This window comes from Trichosurus vulpecula, chromosome 4 (assembly GCF_011100635.1).
Source record: "Trichosurus vulpecula isolate mTriVul1 chromosome 4, mTriVul1.pri, whole genome shotgun sequence".
Taxonomy (NCBI): Eukaryota; Metazoa; Chordata; class Mammalia; order Diprotodontia; family Phalangeridae; genus Trichosurus; species Trichosurus vulpecula.
In genome coordinates, this window is record NC_050576.1 from 259,848,848 (window position 1) to 259,867,103 (window position 18,256).

The following is an 18,256-nucleotide window of genomic DNA, read 5'->3' on the forward strand; positions in this document are numbered from 1 at the left end:
TGAGAATTAAAACAAAGTAAATGGAAAGAAAAAGTGAAGCTAAATTCTGTCTAATTCTAATGGCCACTGCTTGTCCCTGAAGAAGAAATGAGAAAATGTACTTCCCTTCCTTCAATGGAGAGGGGCCGGAGGGGAGCATATGGAATAAGGCTCAGCTGATGTACTGGTTAGTTTTGTGGAAATGTTTTTCTTTCCTTCTATAATTCTTTGTTTTCCCTCTTTCCCTCTATATATTTGTTAAAAGCTCTCTGAATAAGAATGGAGATATATTTGAAAATCCAGGTAATACAAAAAACAAAAGATGTCAATTAAAAAAAAAGGAAATGAAGATGATTTTTAAAGATATTTTTAAAATTTTTTCAGGAGAGAAGTGTCAAGAGCCTAGACCAGGGTGGCTATATTGTAGATGAAGAAGAAACAGATTATTAAATATCATAGAATGATTTTCATAGAAGGAAAGTTTTATATATTTTTTTACTTCTATAATCACAAAGAGAAGAGAAGGCTATTTATTTGTTCAGCTATTCCTAAATGATAAACACAGCCTAGATGTTTTCTTCTTAAAATCCACCTCAGGAAGTTTGCTTTGCTTGCTACTACTTCCTTCAAGGTATTATCCTCCCTTCTGACCCACTTCCACCCATCTCCACCTGTTTCCCTGTCAAGTTGATGTACTTCTACACCCAAGTACTATGTGTGTGCCTGCATGTACAAGCATGAAATGCTTCTGTTTCAGATAAGATTAAAGTTCATTTGGTATCCCCCTCGCATCCCTTCATCTATGTTTGTATACTCTTATTTTCATAGACCCCATTATAAGAAATAGTAAATTCTATCCCTCCTTTCTTTCTGTGCTAGTATATTGCTCCTCCTCTCCCTTTTTGTCCTATTAAAACTTTCAGAACAGAACTAATCCACTCCCAAGGGTCCACTGTTTTTCTTATTTAACTCCCTCAATGCTCTTTGGAGACATTAATATTCTGAAGGGACCTTGTTTCTTCTTCCTCCCTATTACATAAAGCACCCAGGGGCTGTCCTAGTCTGAGTACTGTAGTGTAGCTCTGGTGGATGTCATATCTGCCCTGGTTGTTACTACTCCCCAAGGGCCCAGTTATGGGCTTATAAGCAACCTGGGGCACTCTTGGGGGCATTCCACTAGTGCTGTCTTTGGACAGAGAACCTCACTGGTTACATGTGGCTCTGTCCTTTCTCTGGTCACACTACCAAGTTTGTGCTTGTTTGCTGGTGTTGGTACTCACTTTGCTGGTGGCCTCTTTTCCTGTTGACAGTGGGCTAGAAATTTTTTTGTGCACTTTTGAGGTAGAAGAAGTCACTTATACCAGCCATAGTACTCTACCTCATACTTAGCCTCCTATGATGGAAGAGTGGAGCCATGACCTTCCCAAGCCTCCATTGACAGAGACAGCTCAGCTCATAACATCTCATTTCTCAGCTAGCTTCACTCATCTGGGACTTCTGACTTCTCCATCATGTGCCCAAGTCTAGTGCCTTCATTCACTCCCTCCCTCCCCCTAGCAGATAATAACCAAGTGCTTAATAAATGTTTACTGACTATTGACAGGTGTGGTAGAGCTGGCCTGCCTCAGTCCAGGCTAGTCTAATAGGCCTCATTCTTGAACCCTCTACAGCTTCTGACACTAGCACAAACACCCTCTTCCTGCATTTTCTCTCATCCCTTGGCTTTCATAGCTCTATTTCCTACAGATTCTCCTCCCTTTCTGACTACATACTCTTTGGTATGATCACCTCAGGGATAGGTGGTTATACTTTTTTTTAAAATAGTATTTTGTTTTGATGGTTATACCTTTGATCTTGCCATCACTCTCTTCCATAATCTAGAACTCTAAAATATCATTAACTGTTCTTCATTTCCTGTCAATCTATCTCTCCCTCTGCCTCACTTCTCTCTAAATCTATTCTTCATGGCCTTGCAAGCACACCAATTCCTCGATCCTTCAGTCAGTATTTTTTCAGGGTATTACCTCTGCATTTGGGCTACATTCTGTTCCCTTCCCAATCTCAACCCCTTGGTTAAATGGTTCAACCCTACTCTACTAAGGAACTCATTACTATTCATGCTTCGCTAAACCTCAGTCTTGGATCATTCCAATCATCAGCCTCTCCTGCTTTAATTCACATGCTTCTGAACAGAGCTGGAAGAAGTCAATTACCATGGACCTCCACTGCAGCAAAGCAATCCTTCTCCTAAAGCTAGTCTCAAATCCCTACAGGTGTTCCAAATCTTCTCTAAGTCTCCCATTGCACTTCTTTTCCCCATCTCTTCCTACTACACTTTCTAATAATGATTGTATTTCCAAATGAACACTATAAACACTTAAGCCAAATAATTTTGTTCTGTGATCTCAATGATATGGTGTAGTAGTAATTAGATTTGAAGATCTTTCCCACCCATTAATAGGCCATGTGACCCGCTTATGTCACAGGAAGCCTAAGTTACATGGTGGGAGAAGCTTCCTGACAGGAAAGGGAAGTTATGTCACAGAAAATGCTGAGAGAGAGAAAGACAACATGGCTGCTGGTGGCTGCTAATGGCTGCTAATGGCTGCCCTCATGATTGTTAGAACTGAACAGGCTGCCTTAGCTGTATTTTGAGTTTGTTTTGGGGAAGACCCCAGCAGGGGGTCAGAGAAGTTCTGGGATGGCGAGGCTCCAGGTTGTTATATTGTGTATTAAATGTTTTGGGTTCTTTGCTGTTATGATGAAGTGGATTGACTGGATAAATGGCTTGTGGGATATGGTTCTCTGGTGTCTGAATAAATGGTTTACTTCTTCGACCTTCTATGTGGAGAGTCTCGTATACTTTGTGATACAGAACCACATAAGGCATTTTGACAATTATCATCTACATTGTTATTATTGCCTTACTGTTTCATACGGACATTCCATTCATCATGGACTGAAAACTCTCTGTGCCTTCTCATGCAGAAGATTCTAATCCACATCTTCCTATAAATTTTTCATAATAGATTCCACCAAACTGTCTGGACAGTTTTCTCTAGTTCTGTTACTACTCTGGAGGATGCCAGTGTAGCACTAGGTTGCCCGTTTATTGTCACTTATTTTCTTTACATACCTTTCCATCTCTTTTTCTGGCTAATCCAAACTTTGATACTGTCTTTTATACCACTTTTTGCCTATAAGTCATTACTAGCATAGTAAAGGAGAACCTGGTCCTTAGAGTATATACTACCTACTACCAGTCCATATATGGCCTTGGTACATCTGTTTCCCAGGAGGTAGAATGGAGGGCCCTGTCCTGTACTTCAGAACATGCTCAGGTATTCTCGGACTATTTCTTACCTGCTTTCTACATGAAGAAAAGACCTTTTACTTGGCTGCTAAGCCACAAATGAGTAGCATGTAAAAGTCATGAACAGACAAAAATCGACCTCTCTCTTTCCTGATGGTGATTGAGATTAGAACCTCCATAAGCCTTGGGATTAAGGGACAGATAGCATAAGTGGACTACAATCCCTACCTGGGCTGTTTGACAAATGACCATGAACATATGGACAGTGCTTTTGTTTCTTCCAATTCTGCTGAATCTATTCTTTCCTAATATTGGATGAATGAGTATCATAGAAGAAATAGACCAGGCTGCAAACTTGTGAATTGGAGAGGTTGGGGAGCCACCAGAAGTTCACTGCTAGGAATCCCAAGCAAAGATTGCCACAGATGCCACAGCTGAAAGACAATCTGTGTTACCTAGCCCAGCAGCTGAGACACCAAAATTCCCTGCAAGAAAGGGAGTGATGAATACATCAACTATGCCTGACCTCAAAATGACTGTGCGAGGGAGATGCTGGTAGCAGTCATCTCAAGTTTGGATCCCACTCTCCTAGGAACCAAGACAGCAAGGGGAAGGTCGTGCCCCAGTTGAGGGAGAAATTTTTGTACTTTGGGTTTTTCTGTATCTTTTCAATAAATATCCTTCTGTAAAAGCAATGAATGCTAATTGCTTCTCAGTGATTTTGAAATGTCAACTGAATAAATGATACTGGGGATCTATTAACTGGTACTGACAAATGATACTGGGGCAGTAATCACTGGTGATGGATGGTATAAGGAATGTGCTGGATTGGTCTTGGAATGTTAGAAGATCGGCTCCACATGGGTACCCCTAGAGCCCTAAGGAAAGATGTGAGTATCTAAGAACCTGACCTACCAATAGAATAGGGGTTGAGAGCATGAGACTAGAATCCATAGGAATGCTATAGTGGTAATATGCAACAATCTATGAAATGATCAATATTTCTAAAATAAAACATAATAAAAAGTGTACTAAAACTTTAAAAATAATTACCACGGACAGATAATGGGAGAGGCTGCCCAATAGTGCCACATTCTTCTAAAATTTGGAAAAATGTTATCTTAAATTCATTTACATCTGTCTGGTTCAGAAAATCCAAAGTAAGATACTTTAGTCAAAAGGATTTAGCTAATATGGATATGAAGTGGAACCTCAGTATGCTATCTGCTACCAAGTGGAATTTGGTATAAAATAAGACAATCTTAAACATAATTCAATGATATTCTGTTAACAAACTATCCACAGGTCCATGTCAAAGGATCATACTCCCTAAAAGGAGGCTCCAGAGAAATCAGCCTAAAAGATAGCATCACAGTAAGATTCCAATGTATTTAAATCCTAAAGATGACCATTTGGGAAACAGAAAACATTCACTTGCCTTTCTTGAATTTATGTATAGGGAGTTTCTTAAGTTGATCTTTACGAAGTCGATTCCTTCTAGCTCTATGTCTGTCCTGCACAAATTTTGTGATCTAAAATTGGACATAAAAAGGATGTAAAAGTATTATTATATATAAACAGAAAAGGAATTTTAAAATAAAATTTTAATAAATGTCTTTTTATCCATTCATTTTAGTTTTCTTAACAATGGTTGCAAAGAAAAGTTGAAATTAATAAGATATGATTAAATTAAATTACATTAGTGATTAGTTTCCCAGTCCTTTGCATTTTGTGTTCATTGACTCTGACACACTTAATTTACTAAGAAGAAGCATTTTAAATATAAGTATCACTAAATAAATGCAAAGTTGTACAATGTAAGGGCAGCTAGGTAGCGCAGTGGGTAGAGCGCCGGCCCTGGAGTCAGGAGGACCTGAGTTCAAATCCGGCCTCAGACACTTGACACATTTACTAGCTGTGTGACCTTGGGCAAGTCACTTAACCCCAATTGCCCTGCCAAAAAACAAAACAAAAAAATAAATTTGTACAATGTAAAGCTTACAGATTAAGACTAAAACAATGGATGCATAAATGGGGCATAAATGAGGGACTTACAATGGAATTCTATAAATTCTGATCCCCTGAGCCACAGCTCAGTAAAATGTTTGTTTTTTTCTCAATGATAGCACTATGTTGCTGATCAGTGATTATGCAGACTGCTTAACTTGATCTATACCAATACAATGGCTAACATAATCACTTCTTTTGTCAAAATGATCACAAAATGCAAGTTTTTATAATGCATTTTCATCAAAAAGCATTTATTAAGCATTTAATGACATAGGAGAGTTTAAGTGGGGTCTTAACAATTAAAAAAAACTGGAAGAGCTAAACTTTCTCTGTCTTCTAAGGACTTAATATTAAAGATTATACTCCAAGATCTACATGTACAAGGAAAAACAATGAAGAGGTTCAAAATATTAAATCAAAACATGACTGTGATTGTACAATACGGCATTTTATATTATATATGGGCCAAAGTTTAAGTGCAAGTTATAAACTGGAGAGAAGAAAAGAAATATAACTAAAGATCAGAAAAAGCAACCATGGGTGATTTACATCTACAATTAGCAGGAAAACGGGAAGCAGTCAGCAGTACTCTGAACTCACAAGAATTTCTATTTTAATCTGTACAAAATAAAGCTGCATAACTGTCTTAAAAGATTCTTTTCTTTTTTGGGAAGGACAGCAGATGCAACTAATATACCTATCTAGAATTTCAAACAATTTATTCTCTTGAACATCATGAAAAAGGGTGCCAAATTTCTAACTTCTCAAATAAAACTGGGAGGAGATTACAGAGTAAATTGTCATGCAATATAAATGTAACGGGGAACTATTTAATACTTTGTCTTTATGTATTTAGATCTTATGTGTTGCCTTTAAGAGCTTAAAAGAAAAATAAAAAGCTAAATGAATCTTCCAAGTTAATGATTATACGCTATATATCCAGCCTAGTGAAAGGCATTGTGCTGATCTTCAGTAAGGCATTCTAAATATTTGCTATAGTTGTGTTCTACTTTATAATTTCCTCTGTGGACATGATACAGTTGTTTACTTCATCCAACTTAAAGTATAATAAACTGAATCTTGAAAAAAATGCTGATTACATTGGCAAGGCTGAGGTTCCAGTCTGTTATAATGTGTATGGCAACAGATAAGCCTGCACTCTACACCACAGTGCTACAAAAAAGATAAACTGGTGCTCACTTAGTATTTATGAATACAGGATCCATCTATACCTTTCCCCCCTTGCTCTTACAATGTAAAAATGGTGCTGATTCTTGCTACCGATATTAGCTGGCACTGTTTGGTGATCCAAAAGCGAGTCCCTTCAGCCTACTGTTCGAGTCAAAATTTTACACAGCAGTTAGTGAATTCAATTAAGCTGGTGCCGTCAGACTCAAATAGAAATGGATTCCTGAAAGGTGCATATTGACTTAGAAAGCCACAAAGTACCATTATCTATGTTGTATAGTATTTTTGGTTTATTTTGTTAAATATTTCCCAATTACATTTTAATCTGATTTGGCCACACTGGGGAGTTCTGCAGACCTTTTGCACCTCTAGGCCATGAATTTGACATCTGATTTAAGGTAACTAATAATACAGGATCAGATGGAACCTACCAAAGTTACTTACCTCCTGATACTACAGTTATTGAAAATAATAAGACCTATATTCTAACTCCAGAAGAACCGATGAAAATGGGGTCAAAAAATTCAAACAATTAAATAATCCTTACATAATTCTTAATTGTAATATGATGAACACTGACCAAAGTTATACATGCGGATTACACAACATATACAATATATCTCCTGCTTACAGACCGTTCACTCAATCAAAATAATATCAGGTGAAACTAGCAGAAAAGAAATAATATTTCTTGATTATAGATACTAATATCTTAATTTACAACTGAATAGTACAGAATTAAATAGTGGACTAAATTCTCCTGAGTTACCTTTTCTTTTTCAATACAAGTTTTCTCAGAAGACTATGTTGTAGCAAAGAAGGTTAACTATACAATCTTTCCTACATGAAAATCTGCCAAATGTTCAGAATTCTTCTACTCCACTCTTAACAGTATCAGAACCAGTTCACCATAACCATAGTCTAAGTTGTATACAAAAGATCAAGTCTCTATTCACATAGATCCAACGCTCCTAATTGATTCTCTGTCATACTATCTTAACCATCTGTTCAAAACTGTCTCCACTCTCAGCTTTCTACACCAACCCCTCAACAAAGAACTTGAACTCATACCTTAATGAGAAAATAGAGGCCATTTGCTATGAGCCTTCTTCCCTTCTCTGTATTATTATTCTTCCCTTGACATTATCCCTGATCTCTCCTTCTTTGCTCTGACCTCTGCACATGAGATGGTCTTTCTCATCAAGGCCAACCACATACCTTTGACATCTTCTCCAGGAGCCTGACTCCACATTCTCTAAATTCAGCTCCCTTTATACTTGGCTCTTGCCTTTATGCCTATCCACAAAGATGACCACCTCTCTCCTAACCTTTAAAAAAACCCTCACCAGACATTAACATTCCACCCCACCCCCAAGCTATCAGGCTCCAACTCTTCCTTTTCACATCCAAATTAAAAAAAAAAAGTTGTCTGCCCTCCCTGCCTCCCTTTTCTCTCCTCTCAGAGAATTCCAGAGCACTCCATACTGATGGATTCTCTCCTCTCCAGGTTTTTAAAACATTGCTCTCTGTTGATTCTTGTGCTACCAGGATGAGTGCTCCTACTGCTCCTTTACAATATCTCTTACTGGACCACCGGTCACATCAACTCCATCAACTACATATATACCAAGGCTCTGTCTTGGGCCTGCTTTTCTCACTACACTCTCACTCAGTGACCTCATCAGCTCGCAGAAGGGGCTCAAAAGTAATTTCTACTAAGTAGGTGACTATCACATCTATCTATGCAGCCCTCATTTCTCTAATGTTCCAGTCCTTTTTCACCAACTACCTAGTTGTTTACTGACTGGTTGATTAATTCAGATTACATTAAGTGTGTATTACAGAAACATTTTATAAGGTCAACATTATTAGGCATGTTATTCTTATAGGGAAAAAAATGTGTCATGCTGCTTTTTTCCTAATCCTTGATCTATTTTTTAAAAGTATTTAAAATTACCTACCATGAAGATGACAATTAAGATGAGACATATGCCCACTATGATGAGGAATGGTATTAGGTAGTATTCTAGAGGAAGGCTAAACTCTGGAACCAAAACAATATGGCCTCTGAGGAAAAACACAAAACAACATTTGCAAAGCATCAGTATTTGTCAAATCATATTTTGTAAATCCCTAATGCAGTCAGACAAGTCTCAGACTCCGATTTTGCCTCTGACACTTTTCAGCCAGTGGTAACCACACACAGGCACCTTTACCTCCTTGAAATTCGGTTTCTTCATTTATTAATGTTTTGAGCCTCCAATGGAATAACCTATGGAAAGTATTTTAATAAAGTGTCAAATGTTAAAAAATTTCATTTTCATGAGAAAACCAAACCAATTAAATGAAAATGTGTGCTTCTGGACAACAAAAATTCACTCTGTTCCATTAACTTCCACTAAACTCTTAAGTCTCTTATATACTAATACTATGTAATACATAAACCTTGGAGGTATTTCTGGATTCTCAAGAGGTTATGCCCACAGAGTACAAGCTGTGAAGGATCCTTTCAGGAAGGAAAGGCTTATTACAGCATGAACCTGACAATCGAATCTTTGTCATGTGAGTTTAGCAGTCTATGCACAGGAAGGCCCATTACCAGAAAGTTAACCACCATATGATTGGTTTTTGAGATTCAATTCATGGACATGGTCTGTATTGATAGATAGAATAAGCATATCAGCGAAACATATATCTCTGAAGAACTGGAGTAAAAATGCTATTAATGATACACATATGGCCCTTTAGGGTGTGTGTGCTCATGTGTGTGTGAAAAACAAATAGAACCATCGTCAATGAAACAGGAAATCAAATTAGGAGTAATCTATACGATGGTAAGCAGATTAGCTATTTACTAATACAGGACTTAAACAAGAAGGAAGCCTATTGCCAGGTGTAGGTGAACGGCAGTGAGACTTTACGGACCCAAGACAATGACTGAAAAGGCCTCCCCTAAAACTGAGCTTCTTAGGCTTTTTGTTTCGTGGACCTCTTTGGTGCAGCTTATGTTTTTAAAAGTATAAATTAAAATTCGACATGTCCAGAACTGAACTCATTATCTTTCTACCAAAAACCCTCTTCTTTCTGAAGAGAGTGCCACCAACTTCTCAGCTACTCAGAATCAAAACCTCTAGGTGTCATCCTCACACTCTTTTGTTCATGTTGTTTTCCAGTCATTCATTCAAGTCCAACTCTTTGTGAGCCCATGGACCATACTGTCCATGGGGTTTTCTTGGCATGGATATTGGAGTTGTTTGCCATTTCCTTCTACAGTGGATTAAGGCAAATGGAAGTTAAGTGACTTGCCCAGGGCCACACAGCTAATTAGTGTCTGAGGCTGGATGTGAACTCAGGTCTTCTTGATTCCAGGCCCAGGGCTCTACCCACTGAGCCATCTAGCTGCCCCACTCACATTCTTTTACCCCCTTCCACAACCAATGAGTTGTCAAATCTTGCCGTTTCTACCTCTGTAACACCTCTTGCATAAGCCCCCTTTTCTCCTATGGGACTACCATTCTGGTAGATGCCCTCTTCACCTCATATCTGGGTTACTGCAGTAGTTTGCTGGTTGGTCTCCTTCACATCTTTTCCCACTCAAAATCATTCTCCACTCGACTATTGATTTAATCCTCCTAAATCACAGGGTCCAGGTTTGACCATGTCAAACCCCTATTAATAAACTTCAATGGCTCCCTATCACATTCAGGATCAAATATAAAATCCTGTTTGGTTTTTAAAGCCTGTCATAACCTGGCCCTTCTTCCTACCTTTCTAGCCTTCCATAACACACTCCCTTTCATATATTCTGCCCCCTAGTATCACTGGCCTCCTTGCTTTTCTCAAACACAAAACATCACCTTTTAACTCCAAGAGTTGTCATGGGCCGTTTCCCATGCCTGCAACTCCCTGCCTCCTCATCACCACCTCCTGGCTTCCTTCAAGTCTCACCTAGAGCTTTTCTTCTGCAAGAAGCCCTTCCCAGTCCTCTTTAATCTTAGTGCCTCCTCTCTGAAACAACACACAATTTATTCATTGTCGATCTTTTTTGTATATAGTTGTTTGCATGTTATTTCTCACATTAGACTGTGAACTCCTTGTGTGCAGGAGCTGTGTTTTTTGCCTTTCTTAGTATCCCAATGTTTATCAGAGTGCCTAGCATACAGTAGGTCCTTAATAAACTCTAATCACCTGACTGACTATATGAGATTACAAAGGAAATCAAAGGTTATTGAAACTAAAGATGTAATTTTTTTCTTATGCAAGTTAATAGGCCCCTGAAATCTCTCTAAAGCTCCCAGGTTAAGAACTCCTGTCCTACAGACTTCTTCATTACATTTGAAAAAGAACAGTAAGATATAAAGTGAATGAATTTACAGTAATTGCCTCAAAGAGATATTGTAAGGATCAATGAAGTAAAGTATTTAAAGTTCTTTACAACTTTAAAATGCCATAAGTATCATTGTTATTACCTACTGGTGAAATTGACTGGGAGGAGAGTAATGATTCCCTAATCTATTTTAACACGTAATTAATGCTTCTTGCCTATACTAATAGCTACTTAAGAATATGTAATCAATCAATCATCCACAAGCATTTAAGTGTGTGTGTGTGTGTGTGTGTGTGTGTGTGTGTGTATTTACCACTCACTGTGCTAGCTGATGGAGATATAAATAAAAGTTAAACAATTCCTATTCATAAGGAACTTATAGTATGTCAAGGGAAACAATATGTAAATATATTATGTACAGAAAAAAAAAAACAGGAAAAAACCAACAAATTCAATACTTTGTAACTACTTTTTACTTTTTGTTAGAAAGAGAAGGACTAATAGTTTGGGGATAAGTGTAAAAGAGAGGGGGTGATCAAGAAAGGCTAGGTGGAAAAGATGTGGTACTTAAGTTATGTCTTGAAGTGTGTGAAGTATTCTGTGAAGTGGAGAACATTTGGGAGAGACAGCACAAATAGGCACCCCAAAGAGAGATCAGAGGGCTAAGCAGGAGGAATAGAAAGAAAGTCAGTTTGTCTAGACTACAAGATGTAGGAATGAGGATGGAAAGATAGGTTGACGACAGGATGTAATGGGCTTTAAAAGCCAAATAGAGCTATTTATATTTGATCCTAGAGGAAATAGGAATTTTACAAATATCACTTTGACTGCTCTATTAAGGATGAACTGGAGAGGAAAAACACTTGAGGCAGGGAGACCAATTGGAAAGCTATTGTAATATGTCAAATCTATAAGAATACAAGTCATTCCCCAATTGATAAATAGTCAAAGGATATGAACAGGCAGTTTTCAGAGGAAGAAACTAAAGCTATCTATAGTCATATAAAAAATGCTCTAAATCGCTATTGATTAGAGATGCAAATCAAAACAACTCTGAGGTACTACATTATACCTACCAGATTGGCTAACCTGACAAAACAGGAAATCCATAAATGCTGGAGAAGATGCAGGAAAGTTGGAACACTAATTCATTGTTGGTGGAGCTGTGAGCTGATCCAACCATTCTGGAGAGTAATTTGGAACTATGCCCAAAGGGCTATAAAAATGTGCATACCCTTTGACTCAGCAATAGCACTTCTAGGGCTGTATCCCAAAGAGATGATAAAAACGGGAAAAGGTCCCACATGTACAAAAATATTTATAACAGCTCTTTTTGTGGTGGCCAAGAAGTAGAAATAGAGGGGATGCCCATCAATTGAAGAATGGCTGAACAAGTTGTGGTATATGAATGTAATGGAATACTCTTGTGCCATAAGAAATGATGAGCAGGCAGACTTTGGGAAAACCTGGAAAGACTTATAGGAACTGATGCTAAGTGAAGTGAGCAGAACCAGGAGAACATTGTACACAGTAACAGCCACAGTGCTCAAGGACTGATTTTGATAGACTTAGCCCTTCTCAGCAATTCAAGGACCTAAAACTTTTCCAAAATGCCATCCATTTCAAGAGAAAGAACTATGGAGTCAGAATGTAGAGTGAAGCAGACTCTTTTCTCTTTTGTTTTGTTTTCTTTCTCATGATTTCTCCCATTCATTATAATCCTTCTATGCAATATGACTAATGTGAAAATGTGTTTAATAGGAATGTATGTGTAGAGCCCATATAGGATTGCATGCCATCTTGGGGAGGAAGGGTGAGAAAATTTAAAACTTATGGGAAATGAATGTTGAAAACTGAAAATAAATTAAATTTTTAAAGAAAGGAAAGCTATTATAATAGTCCAAGCAAGAGGGAAAGAGGACCTGAACTACAGTGTTGTTAGTGAGGAAAAGAGATCTGGATATGTGGGGTGAGAGAGAAGTCAAAGATAACATGGAGGTATCAAACCTAGGCAATGAGAAGACTAGTGATAACCCTGATGGAAACAGAAAGACTTGGGAAAGGGGTGGGTTTGGGGGTTAATGATATTAAGTTCCATTTTAGACATGTTAAATTTGACACACCTATAGGACAACTATTGCAAAAATCAATCAACAGGTGTTTATTAAGAGCCTAATATGTGCTGGCCTCTATGCTAGGCACTGGGGATACAAATATAATTAAAGAAATAATCCTTACCTGCATGGTGCTTCTATTTCAACAGAGACAACAAGGATATATATGAGGATGTATAAAGAATAAATATAAATGCAAAATAATTAAATATAAAACTCCTTGAGAGAACGAACACTAGCAGTTAAAGGGATCAGAAAAGAAAGTGGTATCTAAGATGTATCTTAAAGGAAAGGGGGGATTGTATGAGGTCAAAGTGAGGAAGGAAAGCAGTTGAGGCATGGAAGTCAGCTAATGCAAAGAATTGGAAGATGAAGTGTTGTACAAAGTAAAAGACGGGTAGTAATGTCCAGGTTAGAAAAGATGGTGTGGTACAAAGTCATGAGTGGCTTTAAAACTTAAACAAAAGGGTTTATATATGATTCTAGAGGCAATAGAAAACCACTAGCGCTTACTGAGTAGGAGGGATATGGTCAGATCTGTGCTTAAGGATAATCATTTTGACAGAAGTATGGAAGTGGATGGAGACTTAAGGCAGGAAGTCAAATTAGGAGGCTGCTGCAATAATCTAGGTGAGAGGTGATAAGGGCCTTAAACACAGGAGTCAGATTCAAAAGATGTGTAAGTAGAAATAGCAAAATGTAATAACTGAATAGTTATGTGGGATAAAGGAGGAACTGAGGATAATGCCAAGATTATCAAAGCGAGAACCTGGAAAAATGATAGTGCTTTCAAGAAAAGAAAAGAAGTCTGGGAGAATGGAGGGAGGGAGGGAGATAATGAGTTCTGATTTGGACATGTTGAGGCCTCAAGGATAACCAGCTTGAAATGTACAATAGGTAGCTGTTAATGCTAGACTGAAACTCAAGAAAGAGACTAAAGCTGGACGTACAGATCTGGAATATGTAAAGGTGAAAATTAAATCCAAGGTGGTTGATGGAGTCAATGATAAGACAGGGAAAGAAAAGAGAAAGTCCCAGGGCAGAGATGACACAGCAAGTATTGAGTCAGACAGGAAAGCTAGGAGAAGTATCCTAAAAATCTAGAGATGAGAGAGTAGTCAACATTATCAAATGCGGCAAAGAGATCAAAATGAATAAAGACTAAAAAGAAAAACCCACCAGATTTGGCAAATAAAACATTGCTGAAAACTTTAGGGAAAAAAAAGTTAATAGAAGGATTAGCTAAGATGAAGGACCATATAGGAAATTACTAGGCCAGGGTGGGGAACTAGTTTTCCTCCACATAGGCTAATTTGTCTTTTCAGATTATTAGCTAAGGGAGGGCTGTTCAATCTTAGGTTTTTATTGAAACAATGGACAATACATTTTGATTTGCCATTTCAGTGACAGCTCTGTGGTAGCTCAGCTTCATTTACTAAAGCATTTATGTAAATTTCTATGCTCATAGGCAGGTCCCATAAATCACACTGCGGGCCACATGAGGCCCGCAGCCGCATTTTGGACATTCCTGAGCTAAGGAGAAATCATATTTCATTTGGAGCACAGGGCAACATCAAGAAGATTATTAATTTTAAGTATTTATTCACTCTTCATATATAAAATGTCATTCCTTGCCTATTCTGCCAAACTCCACCAAAAACTGTAGTATGCACACAACTCCATAGAATATTACCTCGTTTAAGCCTTGTCCCAAAAATGGCAAAAAGAGGAATACTTTAAAATATATAATTTTTTACAATATTTTCTGAATTTGTACTTGTTTCATAATAAAGCTGTAGTCACCTACCTCAGAGGATTACTGTGAGGTCAAATAAGACAAATAACACACTTTATCTTAAAGTGCTATATATAATGTTTACTAGCTATCTTGCTCCTCCTCCTCCTCCTCTTCAACTTCATTCTGGCCACCTTGCTTCTTAACATTTGTTCTGTTAAATAAATCAGGCATGTAGAAATAACCAGCAAAGGGAATCCTCCTTAAGAAAAACAAGTGTATTTTTATTCTACTTTTTCAAACTGTTTCAATCTAATTTGCTTAATAATTTTATGTTTAGTCAGTATTTAAAAAATGCCACTGTTTAAAAGTAAGCAATTTTTAGCCATCAAAAATAGTTTTATGCTATCCTAATTTCCTTATCTATAAAAGAATACAATTTTTAACCTACAAATATTCTATAATAACCAGATACTGAGAACAATTCCAAGTCACACATAGGGATTTTTCTATTCTTCAAGGCTAGTTCATATCACAATTAAAACTTAGAAAACCATGCCAGAAAGTCACAGTAACAATAGGTACATTCTCCAGGGGTAAATAGTATATATTGTTCCAAAGTACTCTCTACTCTACAAGCAGTCATATGCTGACAAAAAGGTCAAGGGTCAAGTAGTTGGCTGAGAACATGAACAGGCAGCAAAAACGGACTCAGATTCAGATTCAGACTCTGGAATCTTTTTTGTTGACAAAGAATATCAAAACATACAGTCAGAAGTCAACAAATTCAAAGAGCCTACATCAAAAGCCTCCAAGAAAAATATGAATTGGCCTCAGGTTATGGAAGAGCTCAAAAACAGTTTGGAAAAGCAAGTAAGTAGAGGAAAAATTGGGAAGAGAAATGAAAGTGATGCAAGAAAATCATGAAAAACAACTCAATGACTTGCTAAAGGAGACCCAAAAAAATACTGAAGAAAATAACACCTTAAAAAATAGACTAACTCAAATGGCAAAAGAGCTCCAAAAAGCCAATGAAGAGAAGAATGCCTTGAAAGGCAGAATTAGCCTATGGAAAAGGAGGTCCAAAAGACCACTGAAGAAAATACTACCTTAAAAATTAGATTGGAGCAAGTGGAAGCTAGTGATTTGATGAGAAATCAAGATATTATAAAACAGAACCAAAGGAATGAAAAAGTAGAAGACAGTGTGAAATACCTCATTGGAAAAACCACTGACCTGGAAAATAGATCCAGGAGAGAAAATTTAAAAATTATTGGACTACCTGAAAGCCATGATCAAAAAAAGAGCCTAGATAATCATCTTTCAAGAAATTATCAAGGAGAACTGTCCTGATATTCTAGAGCCACAGGGTAAAATAGAAATTGAAAGAATCCACTGATCACCTCTTGAAAGAGATCCCAAAAAGAAAACTCCTAGGAATATTGTTGCCAAATTCCAGAATTCCCAGGTCAAGGAGAAAATACTGCAAGCAGCCAGAAAGAAACAGTCTGAGTATTGTGGAAATACAATCAGGATAACACAAGATCTAGCAGCTTCAACATTAAGGGATTGAAGGGCTTGGAATATGATATTCCAGAGGTCAATGGAGCTAGGATTAAAACCAAGAATCACCTACCCAGCAAAACTGAATATCATGCTTCAAGGCAAAATATGGATTTTCAATAAAATAGATGACTTTCAAGCTTTCTCAGTGAAAAGACCAGAACCGAATAGAAAATTTGACTTTCAAACACAAGAATCAAGAGAAGCATGAAAAGGTAAACAAGAAAGAAAATCATAAGGGACTTACAAAAGTTGAACTGTTTTGTTTACATTCCTACACGGAAAGATGATGTGTGTAATTCATGAGACCTTTCTCAGTATTAGGGTAGTTGAAGGGAGTATACATACATACATATATACATATATATACACACACACAGAGGGCACAGGGTGAGTTGAATATGAAGGGATGATATCTAAAAAAATAAAATAAAATTAAGGGGTGAGAGAGGAATATATTAAAAGAGGGAGAAAGGGAGAGATAGAATGGGGTAAATTATCTCACATAAAAGTGGCAAGAAAAAGCAGTTCAACTCAACTGGGCATCTTACCCCACATGAAAGTAGGGGGAAGGGGATAAAAAAGGGGGACAATAGAAGGCAGGGCAGATAGGGGGAGGAGGTAATCGAAAGCGAACACTTTTGAAAAGGGACAGGGTCAAGGGAGAAAATTGAATAAAGGGGGACAGGATAGGAGGGAGGGAAATATAGCTAGTCTTTTACAACATGACTATGGGAGTGTTTTGCATAATGATACATGTGTGACCTGTGTTGAATTGCTTGTTTTCTTAGGGAGAGTGGGTGGGGAGGGAGGAGGGGAGAGAATTTGGAACTCTAAGTTTTAAAATCAGAGGCTCAAAAAAAAAAAGGTTGTTTTTGCATGTAACTGAGAAATAAGATATACAGGCAATGGGGCATTTAAATCTATCTTGCCCTACAAGAAAGTAAGGGGAAAAGGGATGGGGGGGAAGGGGAGTGGGGTGACAGAAAGGAGGGCTGACTGGGGAACAGGGCAATCAGAATATATGCCACCTTGGAGTGGGGAGAGGGTAGAAATGGGGAGAAAATTTGTAACTCAAAATCTTGTAGAAATCAATGCTGAAAACTAAACAAATATTAAATAATAAGGTATGGAATGAAATAGAAAAAAAGAGGAGAATGAGCAGTGGATCGACCACCACAGCCCCCAAAATATTTCATTCTTAGATGGCTAGAAGGAAAGTGTTTCATAAACTACAAAGTGCTACACAAAAAGCTAGTTTAGTGTTTTGTGTCTCTAGCTGGTACCTAAAGTTATACAATAATTATAGGGAATAGCATAGACAGAAAAAAATATAGTAATTGTGTTAAAAGGGCTACCCAATTTCATACTTAAATACAAAAATGGACCTGTGATCTCATCAATGTACCTACTGCCTCCAACAATGCCAAATGAAATCCATTCATGCCTGTCCATCCTGTAAAAATGTTATCCATTCCCTGCTTAAGTTTGCCCCAGGGGGTCTGCCTAATGACCCGTTCCTGGGGGTCTCCCTTACTTTCTCTTGACATTATGAGGATATAAATGGATCATTGACTATTCCTAGTTCTTACCAGGTAATCAGCCAATTTTTTTTCCTTTTCCTTTTTAAAAATGTTATCCTTTACATAGCTTCTCCTTCATAATTCTTTTCTTCTAATGTGTTGCAGCCTTTACAAATTCATCATGAAATGCTCTACTGGATGGACCTCAATTAAAATTTTTCAGAAACTGTAGGCTCCATAACTCTTAACCATACAACAACACTGAAAGAATGTTCTATTAAAAACATTAACCACAGAGGCTGTGAGAAAAAAAGCACACTAATGCACAGTGGCACTGTGAATTGGTCCAGTCACTCCAAGAAAGCAACTTAGAACTAAGATCAAGAAGTCATTAACTGCCCTCTGACCCAGAGATAACACTCAAAGGCCTGTACACCAAGGCCTATCTCTCTATGTCTCTCTCTCCCTCTCTTCCCTCCCAGCCCCCACCATGAAAAAAGAATG

General features: G+C 37.6%; 1 protein-coding gene across 2 annotated transcripts in view; it reads right to left on the bottom strand.

Annotated features, from left to right (window-relative positions):
• The window catches only part of RNF13 (ring finger protein 13), a 92,707-nt gene that overhangs the window by 17,066 nt on the left and 57,385 nt on the right, over window positions 1-18,256 (bottom strand). For both annotated transcript variants that reach the window (XM_036756345.1, XM_036756346.1), the window contains 2 exons: window positions 8,452-8,557; window positions 4,731-4,824 (listed from right to left, as the gene is read on the bottom strand). In XM_036756345.1, the coding sequence (XP_036612240.1) occupies window positions 4,731-4,824; window positions 8,452-8,557 (200 nt within the window). The remainder of the gene's footprint in view (window positions 1-4,730; window positions 4,825-8,451; window positions 8,558-18,256) is intronic.